Here is a 13640-nt window from a genome sequence, read left to right on the forward strand (position 1 = left end):
GCTCCCCTCCTCCGCACGCTGAATAACCCGGCCCCGGGAGGCGGTGAGCTGCGTCCCGCTGGCAGCGCCCTCCACGCCGTCCCGCTCCCGCCGCGCTCGGCAGCCGGTGCTCGGGGCTCCCTCCAGCCCCCGGCTGGCACAGCACGAAATACCGTGGCAGGTCGGGTTAGTAAAATCATTCAAGTGAAGCGTACGGATCTTAAGGGCGCTGGTAACTAAACACCAAACATAATCATTTTATATATGAATATATATGTGTATATATATATATATATAAATAAATATATATATATATGCATATATATTGGTATATATATTTGTTCCCATGCGTCCTCCAAAGGTTTCTTTTTTTATATATAAAAGATCCAACACAGATTTCATTGAATAAATCTGAGATCTCCAGGTGCAGACGTTTGAATAGTCAGTGCCAGAACCCCATGTTTTCCTTTCCAGCCGATTTTGCTTGGATCAGGCTCAAAAACCGAGTGAGTCTCGTGGTTTTGTTTACACTGAATGGGGAGGATAGGAACGGTGCCATGGGGCCGTCTTTCATTAATATACAGTGAGGATTTTGTCTAAATTACTGCTATGAATTTCACAGTACACGCTTTCAAAAGCCGTCTCAGGTGGCCTGATGAAACGTGATAGCGCCTCTGCAAACAGATCTACTTTCTTAATAAAAAAGGAAGGTGTGGGGGGGTGGAGAATCCCCCCCAAAATAAAAAAAAAAAAAAAAAAAAAAAAAAGCAAAAAACCAGCGTACACCATCACAACACCGACAACAAAAATTAAATCTCAAGCTGGAGCAAGGTCTTTTATTTTAAAAAAATATCCCAACAAAAAACAAACAACCAACTTCGTTCCCCAACTCTTCCCACCCCCTCCCTTGCAGAGTGAGATTGTTTTGTCTGGAAAAAAATCCAAAGTATAACAAGGGGAGAACAGTTAGTGCTGATTTTCATTTGCATAAATTTTCATATATTTTGGTGAAAATAATAGACTAGTGGAGAGCGGGGCTTAGTGGAGTCAGTGCAAAGGAAAATCTTAACATGGATCGTTTCGCTGGAGTTGAGAACATGCTTTTTACCCCCTGTCACCTTATTAAAATCTAAAATTAAAAAAAATTTCTCTAAATCCTGGAAGTTTGATCGGTAAGTGTTTTACAATTTTTTTATCTACTTTTGTTTTCTTTAAAGTCTTCTGGTTATATGTTTTCAAAAGGTTAGGACAAGACAGGGAAACCCATGGCAACTGCCTTGAAGGAAACAGGCTGGAAAAAAAGGGAAAGGGAAAGGGGGAAAAAAAAAATCCCACCAGCAACAAAAAGCACCTTAGTGAAATATTACATAAAAAGCATGGATTCATTCCAAAGCTCAAGGCAGCAAAGCAATTCTTCGGCGCTGGAAAGTCTTTCTGGTTACTACTTCACTTTTCTGGGCACTGTTAATTATTGTAACACCAAGACTCGGGAAGGCTGGGCCGGGGGCGGGGAGGGGGGGCGAAGAAAGCTCTCGAAAATATTACAGATTTGTGAAGGGGAGGCGAGGCAGAGATGCGGGCTGTTTTCAAACGCTGCTTGGCGGGGGGGCGGGGGGGTCGCCCGGCGGGCGGGGAGGGGGCCCGGCCGGTGCAGCGGGCGGGAGAGGGGCCGGGGCCGGGCCGGGAGCGGCTGACCCGAGCACCTGCCGGCGGGACGGGCGAGGGGGGAGCCAGGGGAAGGTGCGGAGCGGCGGTGCACGCACAGGGTTAATATTGTAACTAGGGAACAGACGGTTAAGCACAACATCTAGAGCTCTGTAGTGAAAGTCCATCAGAAAGAGTATAATCAATCAAAACTAACCAGGACATCCCTTCATTTTATTCTCCAAGGAGATTGGGGCTGGAGGATTACAGAGCAGATTTCACTTTGTTTCTCTCTCTTGACAATCTTGCCTGTCTCTCTGCTTTTCCCGAATCCCATCCAATTGAGAGGTGTAGTCTAATGATCTGAAACTCTTCCATAGCGTTTGGGTCAGTGTGATACATAATGCGATAAATAATGTGGGATTAAACTAACAGGCCAGATACTGCTCCTGAAAACTTTACCGAACCTTAAATATCCCGTTATGCGACTTAATTTTATTTTAATTTTAACGTGTTATTTGCATTTTTTTTTTCCTTGCCACCTCTGTTGCTGCTCTTTTGGATACACAATAGCTGGTGATCATTGTAATTTCCTAGAATTAGTTACTTCTTTGGAAACGGTCGATAGCCAAATCAATAAAATGGCTTGTAAAACTACGGAGGTATAGGTTTCAATTTGGGGGGGAGAAGAATCGCTCATTTTCCACTTCTTGTTGACGTGCCCAGCGTCTCTTTTGACTGGGGTTAACTCTGTGTGCTCCATCGGAACAGATGCCGTATAGAGCTGCTGCCTCAAGATCATTTGTTTCCTTGATGGGGGAACATTTCTGAGCAGAACATATTGGTTGCCATAGAGAAAGAAATAAAAGGAAGAACACTAGTCACATTAAGCTATATGTTTGTGCACTGGGCTTTAGATAAAAGGACCCCAGTTCAAGCCAGAGAGAACGGGGCCAAAGCAGAGCTTCCTAGCTTCACTAAAACTAGCTTTATTTTGTTTTGGACTTTTACGGTTGAAACATGTAAGCTAATTTTATTGGCTGTCGTTAATTTTATACGATACGGCTTGCTGAACAAAATCAACTTTGGGCGCGCTCCGCCTGGCGCCGGCCGGCCGCCAGGGGGCGCCCCGCGACACCCCCTCCCCGCGTGCCGCCGGGGGCTGAGGGCGGCGGGGGCTGCCCGGGCCCGGCCCCGCCGCCGGCGCTGCCCTCACACCGGCGCTGCCCTCACACCGGCGCTGCCCTCACACCGGCACTGTCCGCACACCGGCGCTGCCCGCACACCGGCGCTGCCCGCTGCCGGAACAGCGCCCCGCAGCTCCCGGGGCCGCCGGGCGCGGGGACAGCGGCGGGGGCTGCCGGTTCAGGGGCCGGCCGAAAGTGTCCCAGGCGGTGCGGTGCCTCCAACGGAGCCGAGGCCTGCGAGACAGTGAGAGCGGTAATTAAACACAGGCACGGGCACCGCAGCTCGGGGCAACCTGGGATGCCACGCGGGGTTTTTTGTGACTTTTTTTTATTATTATTTATTTATTTTTTTCTGTCCAAATAAGGAGCTTAAGCCTCTGGAGATGCAATAAAACTAGTATTTTTTAAAAAAAAATATTTTTTTTTTTTACATTATTTAGTGTTTAATAGCTGTATTAAACCTGGTAAAGTAGCTAGTTTTCTTTTTTTATTATTATTTTTTTTTTTTTATTTTTCCCTTTAATTTTTCCCTCCTTCCCCCTTCAAGCTGGCCACTCCTCCCCCCGATCCCTTCCTGACTTTTCTGTGTGCGGGAGCCAGCGACAGAGGTAACGCCGGGCTCCCCCCGCCTCCCGCCCTGCCCGCAGCGGCCGCGCAGCCGGCACAAGTTCTCTCCGTCCGGGACACTCGCACATTAACCTCAACTAAACACAACCATCGACAGCGGCCACGGCTTAGCTCGACACAGCTCGGCTCTCTGTCCCTTCCCGAGCACTCCTGCACTCAGCCCCTTACTCTTCTCTGCTTCCCTCCCTAAGTGATCGCAAGAGGGGACACAACTGAGAAATTTAGTTAGTGGCTTTTAGTTTTCGTTTTTATTTTTTTTTTTTTTTTTTTTTGGGGGGTGGGGGCGGTGTTTAGGGCGCGGGACGTTTAGGGTTGTTTTGGGGTGTTTTTTGGGGTAGAATTCCTGCCCAAATGCGGCAGCTTCTCACCCCTGCGCTCCTGTCTGCTGGCAGGACACTGGGCACGGGCGGACCCGCGTGGTCGCAGCATCCTGCAGCGCACCTGCACCACCGGGACGGGTGGCAGCGGTAGCCACGGGGGCGGGAGCTTGAAGCCACTTTGTTTCCCCGTGGTGGAGCCCCAGCAGTTTCCGTGCTACAAGGAAAGTTTTATTTCTTGCCTCCATAAAGGAAAGACCAATTGGAGCCCTGGAAATCGCACAGCCCATAAATATGATAGAACCTGGCAAGATGAACTCCCCGCCTAAAAGCCTAACACATACATAGCCAAAAAAAAAAAAAAAAAAAAAAAAAAAAGAAGAAAAAGAAAAAAAGGGAGAGAGAGAGAAAAAAAAAAAAGTAATCAAAGACAGAAAACGACCTACAAGAAATTACACTTTTCATTTAAAGTGTTCGTGGGTGTTCATTTGGAAAACGGAGTCAAGTTTCCGTGTGTATTGACCGTGAGGTAAAATGGTTGAGATATTTACATGAACAAAAGTTTCCACCTTCCGCATTTGGCGCAATGAGCACTAGCAATATTCCAGACTAGTAAAACACATTTCCAGAGCGCGTTTCTCCTCAGAAACGTGGTCGCTTGCTTGAGATTTGCAGTTTAGTGAACATTTCCCTCGCCTGTGAAGCTGGCGGGTTTTGGAATTGAAAGACCCCAGTAAAGTTCATCATCCCGGGGTCGGGATTGAGTGGATTTCCCCCAGCTTTCCTTTGCCCCCCCTTCCCCCAATCCTCCAAGCGTAACCTGCGTTATATTTTAAACAAAACAGGATTTAGAAGGGCAGCTTCTCTGCTGTGTGCCTGCACCAGTTAGCAGCAGCAGGCGACTAGGTACCGCAAGGGAAGAGAAAAACTAACTCTAAAACGAGCAACAAGTTAATTCGGCAGAACTAAACTTTTCTGGCTGTCTTTGGAAGAGTCCAGTCCAGCCAGGATTGCCGGCTCCATGCCTGCCCTGGCACCCCAATTGGAAGAGTGCTACAGAGTGCATTTTTTTCTCCCCTTTTTAAAAATAAATGCCTATTTTGTCCGAACGGACACATTTGGAAAATGGATGTAGAAGAGATACTGTCGTGGAAATAGTGAAAAGAAAGTGTTTACCGTATTTAGTATTCATTTACTTATAGTGGGAAATGATTAGGTATGTACTAATATAACCGTGGAGACCAACTGCCTAATTAGCATTTACAAATTAAAATGTTAAACATAAAGACATATTCCGTATACAGTCTGCTATATGTAAAACACATTCGTGCATAATACAGCAGTCAGCTGCAAACGTGAAGTTGACTGGCTTCCAGATATGTAGCGTTCTTGGCTAATGCGATCTGCTCTGGGTTTTTCAAGCTTACCCATGCTGTAGTTCATAGTTCTTATGACCACGTTGATAGCTGCACTAGGGATATTACACTAACCAATCTGGAGAAAATAGGAAAATACACAGATTACTTTTAAAGGCTGACGATAATAACGATAAACACAATAGGCAGGCAGATAATTTATCCATACCTTTTATTCTAATAAGGTTCTCAGAACCTTATTTATTGTTTTGAGTATAACAAAGCATTTCGGCTTCTGTAATAAATTAGAACAATAATACAGAACTGTACATGCAAAGCAAGATTCCTTTATTTCCCAGCTGCATAATTTTGATATTATCCAACGTGTCTTGCTCAGTGTTCACCTCACACGGACTGTAATGAGAGTTGCCAAATGAATGGAACAATCTATCTGTTGACTTGAGCTCAACGTAGACACATTACATATGATAGAAAACTAATGCTCCCACCGATGTTAAAATCAGAGGGATACCTAGTTTCAATCCAGACCCTTGAACATGTAGATTTTTATTAATAAGAATAATTGTGCATGTAGTGACATTAAAAGGGGATTTACAAGTTGGAGTCTTTTAAAAGAGACTGTGAAAACCTTAGCCCTGCTTTTATTAGACATGATATCATTCCGATTTGCGTGCTTGCCATCTCAATGGCGTTTCACATGTGATAAACAAACAAACAAAAAAAAAGATCCATATGCATTACATAGATTTTCTTTTACACGCATAAGAACTGGAAGTCTTTTAGTGGATAAGAGGGTGAATGATTGTGTTACACCAGAAAACAGTTCGTGCAGTTTGGCAGCTCTGGTTATTATTATTAGATTTTTTGACATTTGAACTTGTCTATTGTCTGAGGAGCTCAGTGCAGATTGCAGTAGGTCAACCTTAAGGCTGCTCTTTTTGGCATTGCACACAAACATGCACACGCTGTCTGTTCTCCTTGTGTGAATACAGCAGCTAGAGTTTTATCGTGCCTTTTTTTTTTTTTTTTTTTTTTTTAATGCACATCTATTTATATTTATCTAATCCACTTGGGGTTTTCACGGTCGTGTGATTAGTATTTTACACCCATTCCTCCAATCTATATATTTGCCTGATGTTGGATACTTTTAAGTACTCAGTCGCTTTTACAGCAGTATAATTCCAGCATCACGACGTTTGATAAAAGGGACTTCAGTAGCCCTGGGATTAAATGACATATTTCCTCGCAGCTTCGCTCAACTCCATCATGACTCCTACAGTCAAAAGTTAACGTTATCCATCATCTCCTTGCGTATATTCCCTCCTCCCCTCTCTAAATTCAGCCCCGCCACCCGACTTCTGAAACAATTTCTTGCCGCCTGCCAAGAGTTGGGGGGGATAGCAGTGTGGGGGGCGGAGGCTGGAACCCGAGAGCCCCCCGGCACCCCGCGTCCCCGAGGGCGACCCCCGCCCCGCCGGCCTTTCCGCGGGCGCGGAACGGGCCGCGGCCACGCCGAGGTCCCGGCAAACGCCCTCCCGGGCGGGGCGGCAGGAGCCACTTCTGAGAAGGAAAACGCGAAATAGGGATGGATCCCCCCGGGGTGGGAGGGGGAAGGGAAGCAGGAAAACTGGATCAAACCCGGTAGGAGAGTCAGTTTGCACTGGGAAAATCTAGAGATTGCGTCTAAATAACTTTTCCCTGGAGTGATTTGTGCGTCTTGCTCTTTCTTCTCTAGTTTGGTTGGTGTTTTAAATTGAGGCTTTTCCCTCTTCTGCCGGTGTGAGGGCACTCTGGCTGAACAACAGCCCATGTCTTCTTGTAGCAGTCTGACATTTAAATATGTATCTTTATAGGTGTGTGCATATATAGGTATACATACATCCGGGAGTATACCTCTGGATTTGTTCCCCCCTTCACTTCCCTCTTTAACAAGAGCCTGATAACGCGTTTAAGGCTTGTTATTTGAACTCTCTGATCAGCATGCAGAAATGTAATTGCAACGTTTTTCATCAGGAAAGAAAAGCAAGAGAAAAGGGGGAGGAAATCCCCCCGCTCCCCTTCACACCCTTACACACACAGACACCCAGTGCTCTGTAATCGCTGAGTCACCGTATTGGGGGTCAGTGGGTAAACACGAAGGAGAGAGCAGCAGCTTATTGAAAACCCCGGCGCAAACCGCATCCCTCCTCATCTCCAGCCTGGAGATCCCTCCCCTCCTTCTTCCCCTGGATTTATTACTCCGGACTTGGGAAAGAGTGGCCTAACTGCGGCCAGAGCCCTTTTTGTGAGACTGTATGTTCTCCTCAGGCGCAGTGGGACCCGCTTTGTTCCAGCGGGGTGGAGGGAAGAAATGCAACATTAAAATGCTATTTGGGCTGCCAGGAATGGACGTTGTTTTGTGGGCTTGAGGGGAGAAGGAGGAAAGGGGGAAACACCGGCCAGTTCACCTAGGGATGTAAAGAAAGCTTTCCCTTTCTCTTGGGTTGGGCTCTGATCTGGGCATGTTTACTTCTGTTTAAACGCTATTGTTCCTGCCAGCCTTTGACACAAACAGAAGGAGCGGGAGGGGGGCGGGGGGTGGTGGTTGTGGCTGGAACAAAGCTGCTCAAACCCCAGAAACCTCCAAAGGCGGAGGAATACTTATTTTTTTCCCTTTAAAAATGTATGTGACAAGTCTTTCTGTTTGACGTTTTCTGGGTCCCCCCACTCTCCTTGCGAGCTGAGCAGAGTGCTTGGCTGTGATTCACTTACCAGGGCCCATTTAGAGAGGTACATGTCCCCCTGGTAGGTGCCAGGGAGCCTCGGAGGGACAGCTTCTCCAGCCCCTGGGTCTGAAGGAGAAGACTTGAAATCGGTTTGTGGCAAGCCCTGCAGTGGGAAACAAAGAGGCAGAAATGTTGGGAGCCCAAGGAGGGCCTGAAACACAGAGAAGCATTGAGCTTCCCAGAGATGCTTCAGCTTCTCAGCGGGGGACAGAGCAGAGTCCTTTTTGGACCGTCTCTGTGCATTTGAGGGCTGGACTGTACAGCCCACATTGAATCAGAGTCATTGTGTGTAAATGAATAAGCACACATTGTTTTGAGATGCTGCTATTGTATTTGGGGTTGGGGGGAGGAGAGGGTTATATTTTGTGTCTGTGTGCGTGTGTGGGTCTATGTGCTTACGAAAGGTGAGTGCAGATTGCAATAGTTGCTGCTCTATTTTTGTTTGTCAAACAGGGCCCTTCTCTTGGGAGAGGGGCATGTGGCGGATCCCAGCCCAGGATTACATTAATCAAAGCATTATTTCCCCAGGGATGTGCAGCACAAATGATAGTAAATCCTAATAAAATTGGATCGCTGAGAAATTGAACGCTTAAAGTAATCTGCTCTGCCTGATAAAAACTTCAAATTTATAAGATATTATGCATCCCCACCCCCAAACACCTTAGGTATCATCACTATATGTGTATTATACAACTATCTGTAGGAGAGAAATCACTGCTTAGTTTAACAGTATTGAATATATACACAGATATAAATGTGTTTGTATGAGTATGCACACATATTGCCCACACACACATGCGCAGAGTCATAAAAAAAAGCTAAAAAATTTATGCACTTAACAATAATGATTATGGTCAATATTTTCAGCACTTTACATGCAACACCTTTGCTCTGGCAGGTGCCATAGAAGGCTTGGACAAGGCTGTACATGGTTGTGTACCAGCACTGTAATCTTGCCTGGGGACTTAATTCTCTCTTGCGTTTTACTGACACTCACCACAGACCTCCATGATGGCACCTGTGATCTCAGCCCACTGAGCAGCTTTGCTTTTTAAACATGGTACCACATGGGGTGGTATGAAAATAATTTTTTAAAAAATGAAAAATATATGAACATGAATATTTGAAGCTGAGTTTAGAAAGCTTTTGAGGAGATGAACTCCAGAAGGAAACTGTCTTGGACTGTATGGGCAGAGTTGAAAGAAGGAAAGGTGTTCCCAGGCCAGTTATTAAGCCTCAGACGTGCAGCACAGTGTGCCCACAGTCTCTCAGTACAGGGCTAGGCCACCACCTCGCCGGCATGGGCCAGCAAAGATCAGGGTAGCTGCTGGCCATTCGCTAGCACAGACCCTCAGTCTGTGCTACTTCCTCTCTGCAGAAAGAAAGTTTATTTATAATTGCTGCCATAGGACATGACAATAAGCTCAAAGAGATCCACTGTCCAGAAGAAAAAAAAAAATTGCTTCCCCCCCCACCCCCCTCAGAGATCACTGTGCTTCCATATGTGAAAGTGGCAGAAGGCATTTCCACTCACCCAGCTGAAACTCTTTGAAAGGCTGTGAGCCTCCCCCGGCGTTATAAATGCCGATCATTCCGCCTACCCTCGCCGTCCCGGGACCCTGTTACCCCCGCGGGAGCTGGCCCTGCCTCAGGCCCCCGTTCGTGGCCGGTGCTGCCTACTGCCTTGTGGCCGACGAGTCCCGCATTTCTCTCCCTGCCCCTGTCTTTTCTGACATCGCTAGAAGGATTGAAGGTGGTTCATCTCTTTTCCTAGTGTGGGGTTTTCCTTCCCCGTCCCGGCCCCGGGGGCTTGGGGAGAAGGGCGGGCGGAGGTGGTCCCGACCCCACAGCGCCCCGCACCCTGCCCTGGCCTGCTGGCATCGGTCCTCCCTGCCTGCAGACAGGGAAGCGGCGGAGGGGAGCTGAGCCCTCTCCCAGCCCCGAAATGACGCAGCCCCTGTTCCAGCATCGTCTCCCGTTTGGGCTGGCTCCATTTCAGAAGCCGTCTCCCCCCACCCCCTTCTTCCCAGCCTTCCTCCTTCCTCCTCCTCCTCGCCTCACCGTCACTCTCAAACAACCCCCCCCTCCCCACGCCTCGCGCCCGCTTCCCCCCGCCGCCCCAAACTCCTTCCTCAGGACCGTGGGATGCGGGTGAGCTCTGGTGAGAGTTGCCGGTCTCCATTTCTAAGCGGGGAGCCGCCGGGAGCGGTGAGGCAGCCGTGACGGGGGGAGCGGTCGGAGGGTTAGGGAGGCGATGACTGACGGAAGGAGCGGGGTCCGCACCCCCTCTCTCCCCATCTGGAGCAGTCGCTGCTCCCGGGAAGGTGCAGGCGCCGCGCCCCGCCGGCCTCGGCCCCGCGCCCCTCGGTGGGCAGCGCTGCCCCGCGCCGGTGCTCCCGCCGCGCTCCCGCACGACTCCCCTCGCCCTTTCCCACGCGTGTGCGGACGGTGCGGGGACCCACTCACCTCACTGACGGTGCCTTTTCTCATCGTGCCCCCCTCCAGCCTTCCCCAAAATAATAAAAAAACCCCAAAAACTATTTGCATAGCGTTCGGCACTCTCGCTCAGTATTTACCCCCACTTTTTTATCACCCGTCTACCTCCGCCCAGACCGACCCTTCTGCCCCACCCCACTCCCCCGCATCCCGAGTGCAACCGGATGGCAAAAATCAAAGCTGGCTCCAATTTACCCCAGTTGTCTTCCTTTGAACACTCATAAGGTAGGTATGGTGGGATGCTGCGCTCCCACTCCCCATGTGCTCAGTGAGGTGCCTTCCTCTCCACCCTCTCCCCCCCGCTCTCTATTCCTTAATTGGCTCTATCTTGATGTGCACTTGTTTTGTTTAGCCTGTTTTACCATTGCGGACGAGATAGGCAGGAAAAGGAGCGTTTGACTTGGTATGTCTCTCTGATTTATTTTTTTTTTCCCCCCTCTCCCTGCCTTCTGAAGTTAATTTGCATTCGAGGTCTAATTCATGTTTCAAAATCCTGCCATTTGAGGACCTTATAGGAACGGGGCATTCGTTTCTATTTTTGAGGAGGAGCCTCTCCTACATTTGCTCCTTTCTGTATAATTTCATTGTGTTCACAAGTGACAGGGATTTGCATCAGTTATTTTTGCAATTTATTTTTTAAAAGAGTTGGATCAAATTTTCTTATTTTTAAAATTGCCGAGGGAGCAAATACTAGGCATTAGAAAAGAAGCATACATTATTAACAATATTACAAACTTAGTCACAGACTATATATTCATATATATGTATTAATCTGCATTCCTTGGAGTTGGATTTCTTTCTCCTGAGCATCTGATTTTGATGACAGTCAGAGAAAGTCAGCTATACAAATACTGAAGTGTATTTATAGTTCCTCACATCTATTTACAGGTGATTTTACTGCTGTTTTCTACTCTTGCTCCAGCACTTAGTAATTATTTCAATCCAGCAAGGCGTTTCATAGGATTGAATGCTGCTTGACTCATTAAAGAGTTTTCAGTTTACCCAGGTGTAACTTTCATCCACATCTCTGTAAATAGCTATGTAGCTACGTGGACTTTATGTAAAGAGTATAAAATATAAATGGATATATTAAAAGATTTGTTTATATCCATGGTTCTTTAAGTGTGATGAAGAATCCATCTATGCTGAGGCCTTTATGGGTCCTTTAAGGACTTCTTTCACATATTTTATTTGTATCTATAAAATGAATTTTCTTTTTGTATGTAGTGATTACCTGAATGGCATATGTTGCATAGTATGCATGTGAGGCCTTTCAAGTATTTCTGTATGCACACAAATTTATTTTTCACAAATACATGTGTGTGTGTACGTATGTGTTTATACATGTGTGTGATAAAAAAACATGCTGGAAGAGAAAACTGCCCCCCCCTTCAAAAAAAATATTCATAAAGGAAAAGCTATTAAGGTAGTTCACTGGGAGTTTGTATCTGGTACATTGCAGAAGTCACTTTAGTTACTGACTTTATTGTAAATACCTACATACACCCCCATCTCAGCATGAGAATCCGTCTGTGTGTATTTGCCCTTCTAGAACTAACTAAATGCGACTATGAATTATGCCTCAAAAGATGCCACTAATATAAAAAACTTATAAAATAGTAATGGAATATGGAATTTTATATAGTGCCAACAACTTTAGCATGATTCTTGGCATAAGCAATTTAGTGCTATTTTATTTGTCTGAACCAGAATGATATTACAAAGTGAATTAATAGAACATTAGTACTGAAAAAAAGAAACAGTTCTTCCTTTGAAATATGAAGTGCCACTAACTTGAGATGAAACCTGAAAGTCAGTGAATAATAGATGGGAAATATTAATATTTTAAATGTATCATATTTAAAATTGCTGTGAACTTAAACAAGATTTCATATCAAGAAAAACCAAGTAATTCATTTTACGTTCTAATCTTATATGCAACGTTTTTACAAATGAAGCAACTCACTAAAGAAGGGAAGCCAGGTATGTAAGCATATCTTGTTATTTTGCACATGAAATATGGTCATTATGGAATATGAATTTAATTTTGGAAATGATAAAGAACAGTTATTTTATTTTTCCTACTATGATACAAGAAAAACATTTTTAAGTAGATGATTAATTAGGTGAAATGGGCTGATATGGCCCATAATACCTGCATGGGCTTTTATACCTTGTGAAATCTCACCACAATGGGACCTTTATAAAAAGTATGAAGTCAAGTAATGCAATCATATTTTATATTTAGAATGGGAGTTGATATGATTCAGTTTAATGCTGTGAATAAGTGAGCCCTCTGGCACTTGGCATTAAATTATTTTAAAATTACTCCTTCAAGTAAAGTTAGCAGAAAGACTGCACCATGGTTGAAGCCCAACACTAAAGCTCAGGGGCAAATTGGGTGCCACTGCTTGCCTTGCCACCCGTTTTAGTGCAGACAAGGTGTTACCCTTGGCTGTCTTCTTAGTTCAAAGTCTATTGGCTCCAATATTTCACTGTCCTTCTCCAATGAGCAGGTACAGCTCAGCCTCTGGAAGCCAAACCTGTGCTGCTCAAGATAGGCCAAATCTTACTTTTCCCATTAATTGAAGCCATACGGAGTTTTGTTTGATTGGAATGAGCAGGATCTAGCTCTCATTCTGATCCCTGAAATATTTCCATTAGACATTAATATCAATGGAGAGATTATTTTTGCATTTATTTGATGTGAATGGAGTTAGGTCTGGGGGCCACATTGATCTTGCCCTTCAGCCTCAGTGATCTAAGGGTTGCATCCTACACACTTTGACTGGTGGATCAGGCCAGCAGTAATTGTGGTCACTACATACTGATACATAGGAAACACATTACTGGGCATTTTGAACAATCAAAATAACTCCATGCCCGTGTCTTTGCATCAGTGGGAAGTGCTGAATGTGTATGAACTTAGCAGAAAGGGCAGTTGTGTGTTCTGGGGAAGACTTAAGGCTGCCGTGAGGACTGTTAGCACTTGTGAGGTGTCCTGTTGAAGGACAGCAAAAGTCTGGTTAGCCCGTAGACTGGTTCCCACATAGCCAGTTGCTCCCACTAAGAGCTACTTTCAAGTGCCACAGAAGAGGACAGGGTGGTGATGGTGGGGAGGGGACACATTTGGTTCTTGCTACACAAGTGGATTTTTTCTGTCCAGTTTTGGCCAAAGCTCTGGGACATTTGCTATGGTTCTCTCAATTATCTCCCATTAATTTCAGTAGCTTGTGTTTTTATTGCAAA

At 45.9% G+C, this 13640-nt stretch overlaps 1 protein-coding gene and 1 long non-coding RNA gene across 69 annotated transcripts in view; one reads left to right on the top strand and one right to left on the bottom strand.

Annotated features, from left to right (window-relative positions):
• Positions 1-350: 350 nt before the first annotated feature.
• LOC111922567 (uncharacterized) overlaps positions 351-13640 on the top strand; it is an 86671-nt gene continuing 73381 nt past the window's right edge. For 15 of the 50 annotated variants that reach the window (XR_015284315.1, XR_015284313.1, XR_015284312.1 and 12 more), the window contains exons 1-3: positions 9656-10056; positions 10507-10616; positions 10744-10794. Coding sequence is in view for 25 of the 50 variants with exons in the window: in XM_086880365.1 (XP_086736491.1) it covers positions 9477-9648; positions 10507-10616; positions 10744-10770 (309 nt within the window). In the remaining 25 variants the exon portion in view is untranslated. The other 35 variants (XM_086880355.1, XM_086880350.1, XM_086880351.1 and 32 more) reach the window with 12 other exon arrangements.
• The window catches only part of LOC111922622 (uncharacterized), a 214207-nt gene continuing 202403 nt past the window's right edge, over positions 1837-13640 (bottom strand). For 16 of the 19 annotated variants that reach the window (XR_015284344.1, XR_015284342.1, XR_015284336.1 and 13 more), the window contains 3 exons: positions 7882-7998; positions 5182-5248; positions 3458-4087 (listed from right to left, as the gene is read on the bottom strand). This is a non-coding gene — a long non-coding RNA (uncharacterized LOC111922622). Of the gene's footprint in view, positions 3045-3457; positions 4088-4255; positions 5249-5324; positions 6404-7881; positions 7999-13640 lie in introns of those variants that run through there. The other 3 variants (XR_015284339.1, XR_015284330.1, XR_015284343.1) reach the window with 3 other exon arrangements.

Source organism: Cyanistes caeruleus, chromosome 3 (assembly GCF_971803275.1).
Source record: "Cyanistes caeruleus chromosome 3, bCyaCae1.hap1.1, whole genome shotgun sequence".
In the NCBI taxonomy this organism is placed as follows: Eukaryota; Metazoa; Chordata; class Aves; order Passeriformes; family Paridae; genus Cyanistes; species Cyanistes caeruleus.